This window comes from Eschrichtius robustus, chromosome 3 (genome assembly GCF_028021215.1).
Source record: "Eschrichtius robustus isolate mEscRob2 chromosome 3, mEscRob2.pri, whole genome shotgun sequence".
NCBI classification, from domain to species: domain Eukaryota; kingdom Metazoa; phylum Chordata; class Mammalia; order Artiodactyla; family Eschrichtiidae; genus Eschrichtius; species Eschrichtius robustus.
In genome coordinates this window covers 38168553-38189782 of record NC_090826.1, presented here as the reverse complement: position 1 = coordinate 38189782, position 21230 = coordinate 38168553, and the positions used below count along the sequence as shown (strand labels likewise).

Genomic DNA, 21230 nt, shown 5'->3' with positions numbered 1-21230 from the left:
CATGTGTTCAGTCCAGGTTGACCAACTGCCTTAATCCCATTGACAGACTACAAGAAAGTCACTTATAAAGACTGAGCATCTAGAATTACAATGACTTTCTACCTGAGGTTCAAGTCCCATTTCAACTCCTTCCCTTACACCATTCTTCACATTGCTGCTAGTGATCTAATCAGAACAAATATGGTCACGTCATTCCCTTCTCATGACTCCCTACTATTTAAAGAATTAAGCCACACTTTTTGCTTGTTTTGTTTTTGGCAGTGCCATGCAGCATGTGGGATCTTAGTTCCCTAACCAGGAATGGAACCTGCGCCCCCTGCAGGAGAAGGGCGGAGTCTTAACCACTGGACCACCAGGGAAGTCCTAAGCCACACTTTTTTTTTTTTTTAATTTATTTATTTATTTTGGCTGAGTTGGGTCTTCATTGCTGCACGCGGGCTTTCTCTAGTTGTGGCAAGTGGAGGCTACTCCTCATTGCAGTGGCTTCTCTTGTTGCGGAGCACGGGCTCTAGGTGCGCGGGCTTCAGTAGTTGTGGCACGCAGGTTCAGTATCTGTGGCTCACGGGCTCCAGAGTGCAGGCTCAGTTGTGGCACACGGGCCTAGTTGCTCCGCGGCATGTGGGATATTCCTGGACCAGGGCTCGAACCTGTGTCCCCTGCACTGGCAGGAGGATTCTTAACCACTGAGCCACCAGCAAAGTCCCCTAAGCCACACTTTTAAAACACTAAAAAACACTAAAAAGATCCTCCGTAAATCCAGATTATCTTCCTGGCCTCATCTCCTTCCACTCTTTCCAAACCCATTCACTCATTCAACTTAAATATTCTGCCCTGCATATTCAGCTGGCTTTCTCTTGATCACCAATTCACTTGAAAACCCTTCTTTTTCCTGGCAAAATCCTATTTGTCATGGAAATACCCACTTTATAAAGAGGTATGAGCAAAAGGAGGTTTGGGTTTTGTTTTTGCTATAACATATCCTTTTACTGCAAACAAAGTGTGATGCAACTTATTTGCAGGGCAATTTAGCAAAACCTATTATAATTTTAATTTGAATATGCTTGGACCCAGCATTCCACTTGTAGGAATTAAGGAAAAAAAGTAGACCAGAACGTCTCCCTAGCAATGCTCATCATAATAAAATTGGAAATAAGATAAATGATCATTACCAGTTAATTATAATATCTTCACATAAAGACATACTGAACCCATTAAAAATAATGAGGCAGCTGAACATGTAGTCAAGAGAAAAATGTTCAACATTTCCTGTTAAGTGAAAATAGCAGAAAGGAAGCATATAGGGACTTCCCTGGCAGTCCAATGGTTAAGACTTCATGCTTCTACCACAGGGGGCACGGCTTCAATCCCTGGTCGGGGAACTGAGATCCCACATGCCACACAGCGCAGCCAAAATGTAATAAAAATTAAAAATAAAAAAAAATTTTTTAGAAGGAAGCATATAGCATATGATCCCAATTTTGATTTTTAAAATAAAGTTTATATATATTTATATAAGATTTTAAATGTATATTTAAATATAATGGAATACATATAAATGGTTTGGAGGGAGGGAAAATAGAAGAAAGTAAAGATTAAGAAGACCCTTCACTTTGACATGATGCATGTTATTGTACTCAAATTTTTTATAACTGGCATATTTTACATTTTTGATCAGAAACACACAGTTTAAAAAAAAAAATCTAGTTATCTTTCAAGTCTGCTCTCCAATGCATGCTTTAATGAGAAGTCTTTCCATAAAATGCTCCACAAAAAATAATAATGGTTCTGTACTCAAAACTTCCACAAGCCCAGAGTAGAGCCTGCCTGGTTTATTTTCTTCCTTCTGCAAATGTTGCCAAGCTCTCCAGGCGATCTGCCTATAGATGAGGATCTATATAACCTAAAGGAAAGCTAGTTTGTTAACTTCCCCCATCCACATATACAAAGGCTAGTATCACAACTCTATCTCCCTTCAAAATAAGGGCCTACTCGGGAAAGAGGCTTACACGACAGCAGAAGAAACCCATTTGGACATCTACTGGTCAGGGCTTGAAGCATACCAAGAACTGCCAAGAATCTGAGGAACACAAACAACTTAAAAACAGAAGGAACAATATGAACAAATGGAGCAACTAGCCCTTTAGTAAACAAATAACTCAGAAAAAAAGAAAACTTCTTAAAAATTCTAATTATTATTCTTACAATAATTTGAGGATATTTTTAAGAAATATTCCCAGTTAAAGATGGCTAACTGAGCACATACTTGTATTTTTGTCCCCCAGGAAACTCCATGAAATGAGAATAAAGAGGGAATTCCCTGGCGGTCCGGTGGTTAGGACTCAGCACTCTCACTGCCAGGGGCCCGGGTTCGATCCCTGGTCGGGGAACTAAGATCCCACAAAATGGCCACATGGCGCCACATGGCCAAAAAAAAGAGAGAGAGAGAGAATAAAAAGAAAATAAATAAATAAAGGCTATCACCAGAGAGAGAAAGAGAGACAGAGACAGACACATAGACACTCTACGAGGGAATGAACAAAATTTGGGGAAAATCTAAAGCATATAGATGAATCATAACCAATGGAATTGGGCAAAGAAAGGCATGAGGTATAATAAGCTTAGTGGAGCTTGTAGTTAAATGGGGCATCAGGCTGCCCTGCAAAATCTCAGGTAAGCTCAGTACTCAGTACTTAGATACCTAAGAGGACATAAAGTAAGACATAAGGCTGAAATCAGAGTAACTGAAAATCTATAGACAGAACAGTCAAACACAACCACATTCCCACATTGTACCACCCAGTAGCCAGACAATTACCTCACAGGATAGAAGGGATTTATTAGTATCTCAGAGCAAAGCAATGGATTCTGGTTGTTAGGTGCTCAAAAGAAAAAAAGTTGATTCAGAAACAAAAGAAAACTTAAAAAAGAAAATTTTAATCCAAAAATAAAAAATCCATTTACTCATAGAGAATTAGAAGATAAATACATCCTTAAAAGAAGAGCAGAATGCTATGGGAAAAAAACAAACAAGAAATAGCTCTATGTGATTAAATGCATGACTGACAAAATAAAATTTCAATAGAAGAGTGAGAAGAGAAAGCCAAGGGAATAGCCCTGAAAAGGTACAAAAATAAAAAGAAACTGAAAACTGTTTACAGTAGGCCAAGGAATATAATAGGATTACATTTGCTTCTTCAACTAAAGTCAAATGGATTCTCTTTCTTCCATACTCTATTGATTGCTTAAAACTATGCCACATTTTAATTGCTTCCTATTTGGGCATGACGTCCTTGTATTAATTTTTCCCCTTGAATTTTTTAAGACTTTTCTGTGGATGAGGTGGGGAGGCACTATGGGCTTTGGAATGAGTTTTGGAAATAAGAGAAAAAAGAAAATAAAAAGAAGCAAAGTTTGTGAAGTCTACAGAAGTAAGCAGAGAGCACAACTCATATTGAAAGGGAATAACCAGTGATAATGGTCAACCAAGAAATACCCAGCAGGTTCAGGAGGTTAGCATTGAGATGCCATGAGGAAACAGTAAAGAAAGGAAGACAGCCTTACCCACAAGTGTTCTATATAACACTATTACCACAGAAGAAGGTGTCAAGAGGCCAAGTCAGTTGATACACCCTTAAATATTGGCAAAACAGTCCCACAACTCTGTTTGTTTTTTTTTTGTTTGTTTGTTTGTTTGGCTGCATTGGGTCTTCGTTGCTGCGCGTGGGCTTTCTCTAGTTGCGGTGAGCAGAGGCTACTCTTCGTTGCAGTGCACCGGCTTCTCACTGCGGTGGCTTCTCTTATTGTGGAGCACCAGCTCTAGGCACACGGGCTTCAGTAGTTGTGGCACGTGGGCTCTGTAGTTGTGGTTCGCAGGCTCTAGAGCACAGGCTCAGTAGCTGTGGTGCATGGGCTTAGTTGCTCCGCAGCATGTGGGGTCTTCCCGGACCGGGGCTCGAACCTGTGTCCCCTGCATTGGCAGGGGGATTCTTAACCACTGTGCCACCAGGGAAGCCCCATTCCCACAACTGTTAAAAGAAAACAAAATTAGATACTTACCTGACAAAGAACTGGCCAGGCTTCCTCTCCGTAACTTAGAGTCATCCTGACTAAGTTGTCGTTGAAGTTTAGCTTTTCCAGTGGATGAAAATATGTCAGGATTACTGAGCTTCCTGAAGAGCAGGGGACTAAGTCCAGTTATCACATCCTTCAAAGTGAAAAAAGTAAAACATAAGCCTTTAATGTCTTTTCTGAAAGTATAAGAACTAACTTTATATTAAATATCTCTACAACATTCATTACAGTTAAAAAGTGACAACATTTTATATTTCCTGTTCAACAGCTAAAGCCAGAAACAAATTTCTTAGTGACAGCTGTTTGGGTATGCTGTGAATGATGTGGGACATTGAGTATAAAATGTCAAAGGAAAAATAGGGGATGAGTTTCACAAGGTGACACAATAAGGCACTTTGACAGGCTATATTATTCATAATGAGTACATGTCTACTTATGTTTATTTACTTTTCTCCATTTATTCACACTCTTCCTGTATCTAGTAAAGAAAAGCATATTTTAGTTTTCAAAAAATCATAAATAATAGACCCTCCTTTACCTGTCATATAAAGTTAGAAATACCCCTAACATTCAATTAATGCTAAAGTAAAACTTTGAGCCTTCTTTATGTCTCTAATAGGAGCTAAACTCATGTTTTCAATGAAAAATTATAATAGTACAATGGAGGAAATACAGACAATATGAAGCATTGACAGTGCCTTCCCATTGCCTTTATTTTAGTCTAACCCATCCCACCCCATCCCAATGCCACTTCCTCCTCACTCAGCATCATCAAGATGCAGACATTTTAAAGCAAACACCCACCTAATTAGCAGCATTAACGAGAAAATATTCTGGGTAAAAAAATTAAAAATAAGGCAAATGAGGCCTATCTTTTATATTTCAGTGAAGGAAGCTACAACAAACACAGATAAGTAGCACATCAATCTGACCTGGACAGTACAAAGACAAAATGAGAAGCATAAGGAGAAATAACTGAAATCTATGTTACCTGCCATTTGAAAAACAAGACACAAGCAACTGGTACCATAGCAATACTCAAAGCCGCAGGGGGGTGGGAAATAAATGGAAAAATGCCTGCCTCCTTGAGAAAAGATTTTTTTAAAGCCTCTAGAGAGGACTTCCCTGGTGGCACAGTGGTTAAGACTCTGTGCTCCCAATACAGGGGTCCCAGGTTCGATCCCTAGTCAGGGAACTAGATCCCACATGTATGCCGCTACTGAGAGTTCGCATGCCACAACTAAGGAGCCAGCGAGCTGCAACTAAGGAGCCAACGTGCTGCAACTAAGGAGTCAGTGAGCCACCACTAAGGAGTCCACCTGCCGCAACTAAGACCCAGCACAACCAAATAAATAATTTATAAAAAAATAAATAAAGCCTCTAGGGTCATATACTGTGACCGGTGAGTTCACACACAGGAAAGTACAAACATTGCTTAGTGGTGGCCATCCAGAATGTAATTTACAAAACCCCAGCATAAAAAGAAGAGTGAAGTTGATGAAAAATAACTGAAGAGAAAAGGAAAAAGGTTTTTTTCATTTGTTTTTGGAGTTTTTTTTTTTTTTGGCCGCACAGCGTGGCTTGTGGGATTTTAGTTCCCCAACCAGGGATTGAACCTGGGCTCTCGACAGTGAGAGCACAGAATGCTAACCACTGGACCACCAGGGAATTCCCAAGGAAAAAGTATTTTTAAAATTGGTAGTAAATGAGACTTCCCTGGTGGTCCAGTGGTTAAGACTCCACGCTCCCAGTGCAGGGTACGCGGGTTCAATCCCTGGTCAGGGAACTAAATCCCGCATGCCGCACCTAAGATCCCTCATGTTGCAACTAAAAGATAGATCCAGTAGGCCACAACAAAGATCTCACACACAGCAACAAAGATCCCATGTGCCGCAACTAAGACCCAGCATAGCCAAATAAATAAATAAATAAAAATAAATATTTTTTTAAAAATTGGTAGTAAATGGATAAAAGGATAAAGGGGGATATTTAGGCACTGTACCATTAAAGCACCTGATGTGCCCATCCAACTCTAACAGGAATGAGCAGGGAGAAAGGGGAATTGGAAGGAGTAGTCAATGCAAAAAGAGAAGGCAGCAAGGGAACAGCCTATATTCCCACCAACTGGTGTGTCGAGGATGAAACAGTACCTATGCATCAAGTAGAAACCATGAAGAAAGCAGGGTCTGGGCACTAATGCTGGTAATCCACCAAAAAGGGCTGGCCACTCACAGAAGCAACACCCCAGCAAGCAGCTTTGGGTGGAGGGAAGTGAGAAGGCCTTGTAAGATATCATGCTGAAGGAATATCCTACGTGAAGGCAATATGCAAAGGAAGGTATCCCAAAAATACCTTACAAATGAGCTACTTGAGAGAGCCAGCACTTGGATCCCTGCTACACTGTATGGATGAACAGTTAGTCTTAGCCATAAAAGGATCGACAACCGATAGGACTAGATTAGCACCAGTTAAAAGAAAGTTGTGGCTCATGGGCTCTAGGGCACAGGCTCAGTAGTTGTGGCGCAAGGGCTTAGTTGCTCCGCAGCACATGGGATCCTCCCGGACCAGGAATCGAACCCGTGTCCCCTGCACTGGCAGGCGGATTCTTAACCACTGCGCCACCAGGGAAGTCCCAAAAGAAAGTCATTTCCTTTTCAATCTCCCTATTCCCTATCATAACATACCAAAGTAAAGAAGCCAGAAAACAGAGGAGAGGAACAATGAAAGCAGATCATGCACCTTCTTATTCCAAGTCTCCCCTGTCAAAACTTTGCAAAGGGAAGGAAATATAAATGAGAAATGAAATTTAACTTTTAAATCAGGACGTCTTTTTAACTTTTACTTAAGTATATTACTCATTTCAGAAAAGTACATATACCTAAGCATATAACTCAATAAATTTTGCAAGTTAAACATATCCATGGAACCAGCATCAAGATTTAAAAAAAAAAAAAAAGACATAACCAAGCATTCCAGAAAGCCCCCTGTGCACCCTTCTAGTCACTACACTATCCCTCCAGGGTAACTACTATCTAGGCTTCGAACAGAATATTAGATAAATGGAATCACACTGTATGAACTGTTCCATATCTTGCTGCTCTTGCTCAGCTAGACTGCACTTTTTAAAACAGCAGAACATTATTGAATTTACCAAAGAATTCATTAAAAGACAGGAAAAGAGAATGAAGCAAATAAAACAGAACCACACATAGCCCAAGAAAGAAAAAGGGCATGGGAAGAGGAACTTCCTTTCTAACTTCCAAACTAATTTGCTTCTTGCAGTTTTCTAGTTCCCATTTCTAGTCACTTATGAGAGATCCAGCCAAACCACATGTTTTCAGATTCAACAGGATACCGCTGTACCCTTATAGTAAGCTCCTCCTTTCTGCTCTAATTGGATCAAATTTCTATCTGGTTCCTATCATTTCTACTATCAAATGATTCTTCAGCAAAATAGGGAGTTAAGGAGGGGAAGGAGCCTAGGATGACTTCCAGGTTTCTGGCGTGGATAGTATCCCAGGGAATATAGCAAGAGAAACAATATTACAAATAAAACACTATTATGGCAATATTAACATAACTACAAATTGCAGTACTCTTCCAATAACTATTAGGGAAACTATAAACATTTAACGTGAAAGAAATAAAACAAAGAAGACAAGAATAACTCTCTTCAACTATAAGAGGGCTATCTCCTCTGTTATAGGAGAGTAAACTTCTTACTTCAGAGGCCAGTTTGATATACTGGATAAAAATAACAGAAGGAGAAGTAGGTTTAATTATAGGAAGAACCATCTAACAGTGAAAAAAGGCCGTCTTAAAAGGAATGGACTGTGCCCTTAGGATACTGAAAAAGTAAGGTGAAAGTTGGCCTAAGCAGTGACTCTCAAAATGTGGTCCCCAGACCAGCAGCATCAGCATCACCTGTGAACTTGTTAGAAAGGCAAATTCTAGGGCCCCACCCCAGATCTACTAAATAGGAAATTCTGGGGGAGGGGAGCAGCAATCCGTGTTTTAACAAGCCCTCTAGGTGATTGTGAAGCATACTAAAGTTTGAGAACCACGAGACTAAATAAAAAACTTTCAATATGATGCCATCAACACAAATATATGTTGACCAATTGTGAGGATCGTGTCACAAATTATTTGAAATTGACTTAAAGTACTCAAGTTTGCAATCAGTATACTCTCTTAATTAAATGAAAGCAGGTTCTTGGTAAATACTATCAATGAAATAAAGTCAGTTCACTTACATTACAACATTCTTTCTTAAGTGAGATTTTTTTAAAAGGCAGAATTACAGCCTGCATGCCAGAAATTACATATAACATGTATTTATCTATTGTAACAATAACATATCTAATATATGACATGTAAATTTCAACTGTCAAAAAAAAGGTTGAAAATTGCCTGGCTACCCAATTTCTACATGCTCCTTCCAACTCTAAGAGCTTATTGCTTTCTCTTTTAATTCAGAGTACTAAGTTGTGGCTATTTTGCCTATTGCTCTGGGAGTCCTCACAGAGAGTCCTCCCTCTCTTGGTCAGAATCATCTCCCTCCTCCACAATATCAAAGCAAATCTCAGGCTAACTTTACCCACAAGGCTAGTGTTGTGTTTATACTGTATCATGCTATTAAGGATAGGATTAGAAGTAAGCAAAGGACTCACAGCTGAAAACAGAAGTCTACGCACTAAAAACTTGTCTATCAGGCTAAGAACCTGGGCTCTCAATAGGAGTTGTCTTATCCCATATGAATGGTAATTCAGTAGGTGAAGAAAAATCCATACCCTATGGCAGATTCTTCCTGACCTACCTTGCCAAGAGTCAAACCCAGGTGCCACACTAATCAAAGTACATTCTCTTAATCCTTATCAAAAAACCTTTGCTTGATATGCACATGCAAAAAAAAAGAACCCTGACCCATACCTCAGGCATATCAAAGACAACATATATAAAAATTAACTCTAAGTGGATCATGAGTCTAACTATAAAACCTAAAAGTATAAACCTTCAAAAGAAAATACAAGAGTAAATTTTTATACTTTGAGTTAGATAGCATTCTTAGATAACACACAAAGCATAAGTTTAAAGAGAACAAATTTATAAATAGACTTCATCAAATTTAAAAACTACTACTCTTCAAAAGATACTGTTAAAAAATGAAAACAAATCACACAGGAGGAAGAATATTTGCAAAACACATCTGAGAAAGACTGGCATTCAGTATATATAAAGATCTTTCACAATTCAATAATAAGAAAACACACAAGCCAATAAAAAAACATGAGCAAGAAAACTGAACAGACATTTCAGCAAAGAAGAGGCAAATATGGCAAATGAACACATGAAACCATTCTCAACATCATTTATCATTGGGGAAACAAAGATTAAAATCAAGTGAAAGATGACATCAGCAAAATGGTGGAGTACACAGCTCCAAGCTAACATTCCCCCACAGAAACACTGAAAAACAAGCAGAAATTGTGACCACCCAGAGGGGTGGGATAGGGAGGGTAGGAGGGAGGGAGACGCAAGAGGGAAGAGATATGGGGATGTATGTATATGTATAGCTGATTCACTTTGTTATAAGGCAGAAACTAACACGCCATTGTAAAGCAATTATACTCCAATAAAGATGTTAAAAAAATAAATTTAAAGAAAAAATTTTTTAAAAAAAAGAAAATCAAATGAGATAAAGGATGTGAAAACAAACAAACAAAAAAAACAAGCAGAAACTGTCAGAACCACCTTTGTCAGACTCTGGAAAATAGTCAAAGGTTTATGGCAACCAAGAGAATGCTGAATCAAGAAGTCAACTTAAAAATGGTAGGAGAGGGGCTTCCCTGGTGGCGCAGTGGTTGAGAATCTGCCTGCCAATGCAGGGGACACGGGTTCGAGCCCTGTTCTGGGAAGATCCCACATGCCATGGAGCAACTAGGCCCGTGAGCCACACAGCAAGAGAGGCCGCAATAATGAGAGGCCTGCGCACCACGATGAAGAGTGGCCCCCACTTGCCGCAACTAGAGAAAGCCCTCCCACAGAAACGAAGACCCAACACAGCCATAAATAAATAATTAATTTTTTTTTAAAAAAGTTTTAAAAAAAAAATGGTAGGAAAGCTTTGTGGCATTTTTACTTGCCCTCACCCTACCCACTCCTTGATGTGGAGGCAATCTTAAAGACATCAGGTGGTGTTCCAAGTGTGGGACTCTGGCCCCTGGTTCCAGAAGGAGCAGAACAGACCTTACTTGCAAATTATCGTTTATACCTATTATAACTTATCTGAAGACTACCTGAAGGACTAACACAAGGCACTCCTCTCTATTTCACCTCACTCACAATCTTCTCAAGGTGGAAAAGCAGCAAGTATTGCTTAAAACCCTGTATGGTGATCCAAACACCAACAGCCACTTGGGCAAAAGATTAACAATGAGACATTCAACTGACTGCCTGAGATCTGGGGGAGAAAAGGGAGAGTTTCTTTGGGAAATTAGGGCAATCAAAAACACCTGTGTATATATGGAAATTTAGAAAGCCCAGGGTGAAATGCATGCTCAGGAAAGACCTAAAAAGATTTTAAGCTTTCATCTCAAGCTGATCCCTAGACTCAGCACAAGTCTGGCTAAGGGCCAAAGGAGGGCACAAAGTCAATCTGCAAAGACCAGGATGTGTGTTTGTTTGTTTGCTTAGCTCCTGGCAATCCAGGAAATCTTCATCAAAACACAAGCTAAGTAACAGAGACTTCAGTATCACACACAGCAAGAAATACAGTTTCTACAAAAAAGGTTGGAAAACTCACTAGACAAATGGACAACTACAGCCTTCAACAATCAAAAAACAGCAAAGCCTGGGGAAAGGGAAAAAGCTGTATTCCAGAGTTACCAATATTCAAATGTCCAAATTTCAACAACAAAAAATCACAAGACATATAAAGAAATAAGAAGGTATGGCCCACTCAAAGAATCAAAATAAATTAACAGAAACCACCCCTGAGGAAGCCCAGCACTGGACTTAGCAGTAAATTTTAAATTGATTGTCTTAAATATGCTCATATCAGTAAAGGAAAACATGGACAAAGAACTAAAGAAAATCAAGAAAACAATGAACAAAACAAGACTATCAACAAAAAGACAGAAATTATAAAAAAGAACCAAACAGAAATTCAGGAGATAAAAAGACCAATAAGTAAGTGAAAAATTCAGTAGGGGGTTCAACAGCAAATTTGAGCAGACAAAGACAGAATCAGCAATCTCGAAGACAAGATAATTAAAACTATACAGTCTGAGGAACAAGAAAAAAAAAAGAATGAAGAAAAGTGAAGAGAGCCTAAGGGACCAGAGGGACATCTTCAAAAGAAACAATATATGCATTAAGGGAATCCCAGAAGGAGAAGAGAGAAAGGGGAAGAAAGAATATCTGAAGAAATAACTGCCGAAAACTTCCCAAATTTGATGAGAGACACGAGCCTACATGTTCAGAAGCTCAATGAACTTCAAGTAGGTTAAACTCAAACAGACCCACATCTAAACATATCATAATCAAACTGTTGAAGCTAACAACAAGGAGAAGATATTCAAAACAGTAAGAGAGATGCAATTCATCATGTACAGGGGATCCCCAATCAGATTAACAGCCAATTTTGCATCAGAACTATGGAGTCCAGAAGGAATGACATATTTAAAGTGCTGACAGGAAAAACTGTCAACTTAGATTTCTACCCAGATAAACAAAAGCTGAGGGAGTCTATTACCACTACACTGGCCCTAAAAGGAATCCTTCAGGTTGAAATGAAAAGACACAAAACAGGAACTTCAAGTCATATGAAGATATAAATATCTCCAGTAAAGGTAACTACATGAGCAAATATAAAAGTGAGTATTATTATATTTTTGGTTTATAACTCCACTTTTTATTTCCTACATGATTTAAAAGACAAATACATAAAAATAATTATAGATCTATGTTACTGAGCACACAATGTATGAACATATAATTTGGGAGAACAACATAAAGGGGGGTGGGAGAATAGAGGTGTATAGGAGCAGAGTTTTTGTATGTTATTGAAGTTGGTACCAATTCAAACTAGACTGTTATAAATTTAGGATGTTATGTGTAATCCCTGTGGCAAAGCAAAAAGAAAATATAAAAAAAGCACACACAAAAGGAAATGAAAGGGGATCAACATGGTTCATTACACCAAAAAAAAAATTATTTTTCAACTAAACACAAAAGATGGCAGTAACAGAGGAAATGAGAGACAAAAGGGTATAAAACATACATGATAAAAATATTTCAATGAGCAAAGGTATCCATACTTGAATCAAAGGGAAAAATAAAACATAAAGAAGAACCAACTGGATATTTTAGAACTGAAATATATAATAACCAAAATAAAAAAACTGAGTGAGTAAGCTTTTCAGCAGAACATAGAGGACAGAATAAAGAAACAGTGAACTGGAAGACAGAAGAACAGAAGTTATTCAACATGAACAACAAAGTGAAAGCAGTAAACAGAGGCTTCGGGACCTATGGTTCTGTAATTAAAGATCTAATGTCTGTGTCATTGGAGTCCAAAAGGAAAGGACAAAGAGAAAAAGAAAAAGTACTAGAATAAATCATGGCTGAAAACCTCCCAAATGTGTGAAGAAGACATAAACCTACAGATTCAAGAAGCTGAGTGAACCCCAAGCAGAATAAACCCAAAGAAATATGCCAGGAAACATCATAATTAAAATTCTGAAAAATTACAAACAAAAGAAAAAAAAAACGTTTGAATGACAGATTTCTCATCAGAAACTATGTAGTCCAGAATAAAGTGGCAGCACAGTATTTTTCCAGCGTTGAAAGAAAAGAACTGTCAACCCAGAAGCAATAACCAGGGAAAAGGACCTTCAGAAATAAGGATAATTAAGAGACTTTATTGGCAGCAAACCTATCCTAAAAGAATGGCTAAAGAAAGTTCTCTAAACAGAAAGGAAATAATACAATAAGCAACTTTAGGAACAGAGAAAGAACACAGTGAGTAAAAAATGCAGATAAATACATTAGCATTTCCTTCTGTAACATACGATTTTAAAATTTACTAAAGACATTTATGCTACAAAACATGAATCAGATTCAAATAAACTCACCAGTGAGGTGAGAGAGCTTAAGAAAAAATTAGAAATAAAAGATCAGTTAAGAAATGACGGGGAAAAAAAAAAAAAAAAAAAGAAATGACGGGGCCCCACCTCCCAGCCACTCCGTAAGGAGAATGAACTCCCTGAGACTAGGGGCCATATACCTTTGCGCCCTCAGCAGGACCCAGGACACGACTGGTACAAGGCACGATTCAGCAAATGTTTGTTAAATGGGTGCAAAAAATCAAATTCCAGCCTGCCTGCCTCCAAGGCCTACATGTTTGACCACCATGCCACACTGCTCCAGTGAAGACTCACTTACAGACTGATGGAAGACGGCTGAACCAAGAAAAATGATCTTATCTCATGCTTCAGTGACAAAATAAAAGCCATCAGACATGGGAGAATTGTTCCAGGGCCTTCATCTTCCCACCACTGAATCTCTAAACCTCCCAGTATCTGTGTTCATCTTTTGTCTCATTCCTTCCTGTTACCATGAAGGGCCTGAGGACCTCTCCTTCTCTCTGAGGCCCAGTGTCCTAGACCCGAACCCCTCCCTTCCCTTCTATTATTCCCTTTCTCTTCTGTGTTCCCATCTGGTCCTTCTTTATGGTCTCTGGGTCATTCCCAGCAGCAAACAAGCATAGTTTAGTATCTCCCATCTTAGAAAAATCATTCTTTGCCCCTCCTCCTACCATCACCTTAGCTCTCTGGGTTCTGTTCCCATTCACAGCCATGTTTCACAAGGAAATCGCCTACACACCTAGCTCCACTTCAGCAGGAAGGGGGGGGGGGTAGTGTTTTATTCCCTCTAACCTCAGGGAGGGTCCTATAACAATCTACCCTCCCACCAGTACTCTATCCAATTATTCCTGTTTTTTAAATTTTATTTCTTTTTCATGATAATACATTATAAATTTTATAATATACATATCTGTACAGTTTGAATAAATTATAAAACAAATACCTATGTACCTGTACCCATCACCAGCTTCAAAAACAAATCATTTCTGAATGACAAAACCCACCATGTAGCCCTCCCCAGTCACATCTCCTTCCCCTGCCTGAGGTAACCAGTGTCATTTTTCATGCCTTGCTTTTTTGTATGGTTTTACAACATATTACTGCATCCATATATTGTAAAATTTTGCATGTTGTTCAACTTTATATAAACATATTCTTTCATGACTTTTTTTATTATTTTTGGCTGTGTTGGGTCTTCGTTTCTGTGCGAGGGCTTTCTCTAGTTGCGGCAAGTGGGGGCCACTCTTCATCGCGGTGCGCGGGCCTCTCACTGTCGCGGCCTCTCTTGTTGTGGAGCACAGGCTCCAGACGCGCAGGCTCAGTAGGTGTGGCTCATGGGTCTAGTTGCTCCGCAGCATGTGGGATCTTCCCAGACCAGGGCTCGAACCCGTGTCCCCTGCATTGGCAGGCAGATTCTCAACCACTGCACCACCAGGGAAGCCCTTTCATGACTTTTTTGAATCAGTATTAGGTTTCCTGAGTTTTATCCATGTTGATACATGTAGCTGGAGTTCATTCATTTATTTCATTATAGTATTCCATTGTAAAAAAAAAAAAAAAAAGAAATGACTAAACTTGAAGGAACACAAGAGAGAATACAAACAAGAGATAATGCCTTAAGAGGCACAGAAGATGAAATGTTTTGGGTTTTTCTGTTTGTTTGTTTGTTTGATTTTTTTATGAAGAGGAAAAAAAATGTTTGAGAGAAGATGATATGTTGAAGAGAGGCAAAGAAGATCCAACATACAGCAAATAGAAGTCCCTGCAGAAGAAAATCAAAGCAAGGCAACAGAACAAATATCAATACTAAAATTATAATTCAATAACTTTGCTGAAATTAAAACTATATATATGAAAACTACATCCTGGAAGAGCACACCACGTGCATGACATATAAATCCAAAATAACCAACACCAAGATATATTCTAGTATAATAACTGGACTTTAACAGAAAAATCCTTTCAGCATTAAAAAAAAAAACATGACCTATAAGAAAAACCTGCATCACCATCAGACTATGACAACAATTTTTTTTTTAATATTTATTTATTTGCACTGGATCTTAGTTGCAGCAACGCAGGCTCCTTAGTTGTGGCAGGCATGTGGGACCTAGTTCCCTAACCAGGGATCAAACCCGGGCCCCCTGCATTGGGAGCGTGGAGTTTTAACCACTGTGCCACCAGGGAAGTCCCGACAACAATTCTTTATGCCAGAAGAAAAACAGGGTTACATATATAAGATACTCAAAGAAAGGCAGTATGAGCCCAGGATTTTATATCCAGGAAAACTAACCTTCAAGGTAAAGGGCACAGGCAAAATGTTATCAATATAAAATAACTCAGGGAATATTGTTCCAAAAGGTCCTTCCTAAGGAATCTACTAGAGAACAAGATTCATACAATCAGGACTTCCCTGGCAGTCCAGTGGTTAAGACTCTGCGTTTCCACTGCAGGGGGCATGGGTTCGATCCCTGGTCGGGGAGCTAAGATCCCACATGCCACACGGTGCGGCCAAAGAAAATAAAAAATTAAATAAAATAAACACATGTTTAAAAACAAAAGATTCATACAATCAAAATAACGAGAATGACGAGGTTCTACTGCATAGCACAGGGAACTATATTCACAGGGAACTTGTAATAACCTATAATGGAAAAGAATTTGAAAAAGAATATATATATCCATATATCTATATATAAATATATATATATATCTGAATCACTTTGCTGTATACCAGAAACTAACACAACACTATAAATCAACAATACTTCAATTAAAAAAAAAAAACTAGAGATATATCAATATGGTGATTAGCATTAAATATATGGTCATTTATAAAATTATAAATAAGTGTTCATTAAAAGGGAGAGAGTATAGTATATAATGGCTATATGATCTGACAATGTAGATATAGGTCAACCAAAAAATGAGGGGAGAAGGTGGAGACAGCATACACACAAAAATTTTTTAACAGTTTTCCTTAATCATTGGTGGTAGTACATTAGTAGTGCCACTAGAGACTGTTATACAGTTAACATATGATAAAGCAAATTAGTAATTCCTGGATATTCTAATTCTATCATCCCCTGAGTCTTTGGGAACATGATTCTTGGTATGAAAGAAAGGAGATACTAATGTAATAAATGGGAGATTAAGTTTAAAAAAAAACTCTGTAGTCCTTTGTCAATATCACTGTTGATTGCCAAGATAGTTTTTATTATATATATTTCTAACTCTATCCACTGAAAAGTCATAGGAACAATGATCAACCTAGTAGCAATAAGTATCCCTAGGATCTAGACTGCAGGTGTTCTGAAATTCCATTTCCCATTAAAAGAAGCCAGGAGTTCTTAGAGAAACAGCTAATTCCAGGTCTAAGGTGGAAAATGAGCCTGGAACAGTTCAACGTAAGAGATAGCAAGAAAATTACCAAAATTATTAGGATTGGGTCAAAAAGACTAAGGAACCAATTTGAAGAGGCTCTTCCTAGACAACAACAGGACAATGTGAGCTTCAATTAGCAGTAAAAAAAAAAAACACACATAAAATATGGGTTGAAACCCATCAAATACATTTAAATGTACAACTCCACACTGATAATAAAAAATAACTAACTGATCACCATCTGAAGATGACAGGGAACCAATTTATTACCTTAAAAACTAGGTAAATAAAAGGAAAGAATCAGGCCATTCTTACATGAACTATACCACTGGGAATCAAACAGTAGATGAGAAGCATCTCCTTAAAATGCTATGCCACCTAATAAATGAAAACAAAATGATAGAATTATATCACTACTTTGCAACTCCCAATCAGCGAATCTCAGCACTGAGCATCAGCAACTGCTACAATCAAAGAGCAAAAAGCAGACATCACATGCCTCCTGTTGAAAGAACACACTACCACCCAAAATCTTGCCAAAGGAATTGAACCTGAGGCTGATTAAGCCTCTGTATCCAGCTGTAATTTGCAGGAAATACAACAGGACATAAAACATTTTGAAATGCACCATAACTATGCAATCTAGACTTTGGGAAACTCTACAGGCCAAATGCCCCAAGGTTTTTCAACTTACAGATTTTAAGGAAAAGGAAGAGATGAAAGGAAAAGATTAAAAAGAGACAGGGACTTCCCTGGTTGTCCAGCGGTTAAGACTTGCGCTCCCAAGGCAGGGGGCCCGGGTTCAATCCTTGGTCAGGGAACTAGACACCGCATGCCACAACTAAAGATCCCGTGTGCCGCAACTAAGACCCAGCACAGCCAAATAAATAAATAAATTTTTTTTTTTAAAAAGCATGAGATATCATTTCTATCCACTAGGATAGCTAGATTTTTTAAAAATGGAAAATAACAAGTGCTAGCAAGGTCACAGACAAACTGGAACCCTTGTAAATTGCTGGTGGGAATGTTAAAATGATACACCCACTGTGGAAAACAGTTTGACAATTCCTCAAAAACTTAAACATAGAATGATCATATGATCCAACAATTCCACTCCTGTATATAGAAACAAAAAGTTGAAAAACAGGTGTACAAACAGAAACTTGTACACAAATGTTCATAGGGGTACTACCACAATCACCAAAAGGTAGAAACCACCCAAATGCCCATCAGTTGATGACTGAATAAACCAAATGTGGTATATCCATATAATGGAATATTACTCAGCCATAAAAAGGAATGACATACTGATATATGCTACAATATGGATGAATCTCAAAAACATTATGTTAAGTAAAAGAAGCCAGACATAAAAGGCCATGTATTGTATGATTCCCTTTATATGAAATGTTCACAGTTCACAGAGACAGAAAACAGATTAGTGGTTGCCAGGGACTGGGGGAAGGAGGAAATATTCTGGAACAAGATAGTGGTGATGGTTATACATTTGAATGTACTGAATGTCACTAATCGTAAATTGTATGTTAAGTGTATTTTACCACAATTTAAGAAGTCAAAGCACATGTAGAGGTAGGGTGTCTAGGGCCACACTTCCTTCCAGGAGCCTATTAAAGCGAAAATAGCTGAGACTCAGTCGCCTTCCTCTCTGGCTTCCCTTGGCTTCCTTCTGGCTTTTTTCTCTTCCACATGGCTGGGCGGACAAACTGAGAAATGCCTACAGAAGGCTATCACTAGCCACCAAGACCTGAAAGAGTGTGGGGGTTGCCAGAGACTAGCTCTACCACAGACGGAGGAAAACAAGCTTTTCCAGACCTCCTAGGTATTCTTGCAAAAAGGCCTTTACACGCATTCAAAACGGTTATTACCCAAAACTCTGTGGGCCGATAAGGAATGAAGGTTCTAGGTGGTCTATACGCAGAATAATAGGATTTCTACATAGTTCTAGCTGAGGACCATATTAGGGTTTGAGGGCTATGGCAAGGACTAGCTAGATATTGACCAAACATGATTCACCTTCCTGCTGGGCACAAGCTATGGCCCTATGATTGAATTCTGGCAACAGAATATGGGTGGAAGTGATTAAGCCATTTCCAGGTCTGCCCATCAACAACTCCCACAAGATTCCCCCACTTGCCTCAGGTGACCTGGGAAGCCATGTGTAGAAAATGGTAGAGCCTCCATTAGTCTAGGTTCTTTTGAATGTATTTTTTACAGCAACTAATGTTCTTAAATATAAAAGACTACTGGGACTTCCCTGGTGATCCAGTGGGTAAGACTCTGCACTCCCAATGCAGGGGGCCCAGGTTCGACCCCTGGTTGGGGAACTAGATCCCAAATGCATGCTGCAACTAAGAGTTCACATGCCGCAACTAAGAAGTCCGCATGCCACAACTGAGAAGTGCGCATGTCGCAACTAAAAAAAAAAAAAAAGATCCTGCATGCTGCAATGAAGATCCCGCGCGCCGCAACTAAGACCCAGCATAGCCTAAACAAATAAATAAATATTAAAATATATATATATAGAGAGAGAGAGAGAGAGAAGACTACTAGCATGAGAGCTAGTAGTAAAATGTCCCATTCTCTTACTGGTCAAAGGGAGGACTCAGATTTCCTGGGGTCACCTAAAAAAAAAATCATCTTGGTAACACCCTTTTGAAACAACTTAAGGACTTTTAAAAAATTAATACCAACTTTTTTTTTTTTTTTGGCTGTACCGTGCACCTTGCAGGATCTTAGTTCCCCGACCAGGGATTGAAACTGGGCCCGTGGCAGTGAAAGCACAGAGTCCTAACCACTGGAATGTCAGGGAATTCCCAATGCCAACTATTTTTAAACTCTTTTGTCTTTAAAATATTCTTGAAGATCTCAAATAGTCATGAAAATTAGAAGGCCAGACAGTACTATATTACCTCTGCTTTGCTGAAATACAGGCAGAGAAACTATGTGGCTTGTTAACCTCCCAACAAATTAAAGGTTAAAGGATTTGTGCATCTGCTACCCAGGTTCACTCTTAGAAAGTATTTTGTTACATTAAAGTTGGTACAACTAAAACGATATTACAGAATTTTAAAATGCGGTTTCCTTGGCCTGAATTTGCTCTTAATTATGTTCTAAAATCTAGGGAGACTATATCTTCTAAGCCAGTTACTTAAGAAAGAAATCCATAAAAGTTTCCCTAAAGGGAAAAACGCACAAATTAAAGCCATCTTTTCAAGCTGAACAAAGTAAAAGAAGAGTTCAATAACACCAACAAATCAAAGGTCAAGACATACCTTTTTCTTATATTTCTTTATAAAACCAGATGAGAACACAGAAAAATATGAACTCTATATTCACACATTCTATGCACTTACCCTAAAAATATAATAATTAACCATTATTGAGCACTCACTGGTATCAGGCTTTGTAATAAGTGTTTTACGTGGATTAATTTATTAAATCCTAACAATAACCCTATGAAATTGGTAATGATAGTATGTCCATTACATATATATGGGATAAGTAAGGCTTAAAGAACTTAAGTAACTCGCATCAGTCATAGAGCTGGAATCTGAGGTCAGAGAATGACTTAATCACTATACATTCACTCAAGAAGTATTTATTTAGTACCTCCTATATACAATTCTAGAAGCTGGAGATACAGCAGTAAGGAAAAACCAACCCAAATTCCTACCCTCATGAACCATATATTCTAATGTGTGAGAATGACAATAAATAACAAATATGTGACAGTAACAGGTGAATAAAGGACATGAATAAAAAGAGGGGAAGAGAATGACTAAGAGTGCTACTTTAAAAAGGCTGGTCAGGCTTCCCTGGGGGCGCAGTGGTTAAGAATCCGCCTGCCAATGCAGGGGAAACGGGTTCGCGTCCTGGTCCGGGAAGATCCCACATGCCACGGAGCAACTAAGTCTGTGCGCCACAACTACTGAGCCCGCTCGCCTAGAGCCGTGCTCTGCAACAAGAGAAGCCACCACAATGAGAAGCCCACACACCGCCACGAAGAGTAGCCCCCGCTTGCCGCAACTAGAGAAAGCCTGCATGCAGCAATGAAGACCCAACGCAGCCAAAAATAAATAAAATAAACAAATTTATTTTAAAAATAAAAATAAAAATAATAAAAAAGCTGGTCAAGGAAGGCCTCTATCTGAACAGAGACCTAAATGAAACGAGGAAGCCAGTCATATAAATATATCCAGAAAAAGAACACCTCAGGTAGAGAAAACTACCAAGTATAGAAGTCCTCAAATAATAATTTTTAAAATGTCCTCATGCAGGAGCATGCTTAATATATTTGGAGACCATCAAGGCAGCCAGTGTGAACAGAGCTCAGTAACAAGAGGAGTAGGAGGAAATGAGGTTAGAGAAGGCCAAGAGGCAGATCACGTAGACTCTTAAGTACAAAGCAAGCACCTTCCATTTTGATCAACTGTGATGGAAAGCCACTTTTGAGTAGGGGATGGTAACAAACTCTGATTTTAGCTTTTACAGGATGCTACCGATCTTGCTGTGTGCAAATTCTCATGGGGGCAGAGGGAGAGGAGGTAAAAGAAAAGAATCAGGAAGACAGGTTTGGAGACTTTTATAGTAATCCAGATGAAAGATGAT

At 38.7% G+C, this 21230-nt stretch overlaps 1 protein-coding gene across 8 annotated transcripts in view; it reads right to left on the bottom strand.

The window, feature by feature from the left end:
• Positions 1 to 21230, bottom strand: part of MAST2 (microtubule associated serine/threonine kinase 2) — a 247340-nt gene that overhangs the window by 168921 nt on the left and 57189 nt on the right. For all 8 annotated transcript variants that reach the window (XM_068539790.1, XM_068539782.1, XM_068539785.1 and 5 more), the window contains exon 2: positions 4057 to 4204. Coding sequence is in view for 7 of the 8 variants with exons in the window: in XM_068539782.1 (XP_068395883.1) it covers positions 4057 to 4204 (148 nt within the window). In the remaining variant the exon portion in view is untranslated. The remainder of the gene's footprint in view (positions 1 to 4056; positions 4205 to 21230) is intronic.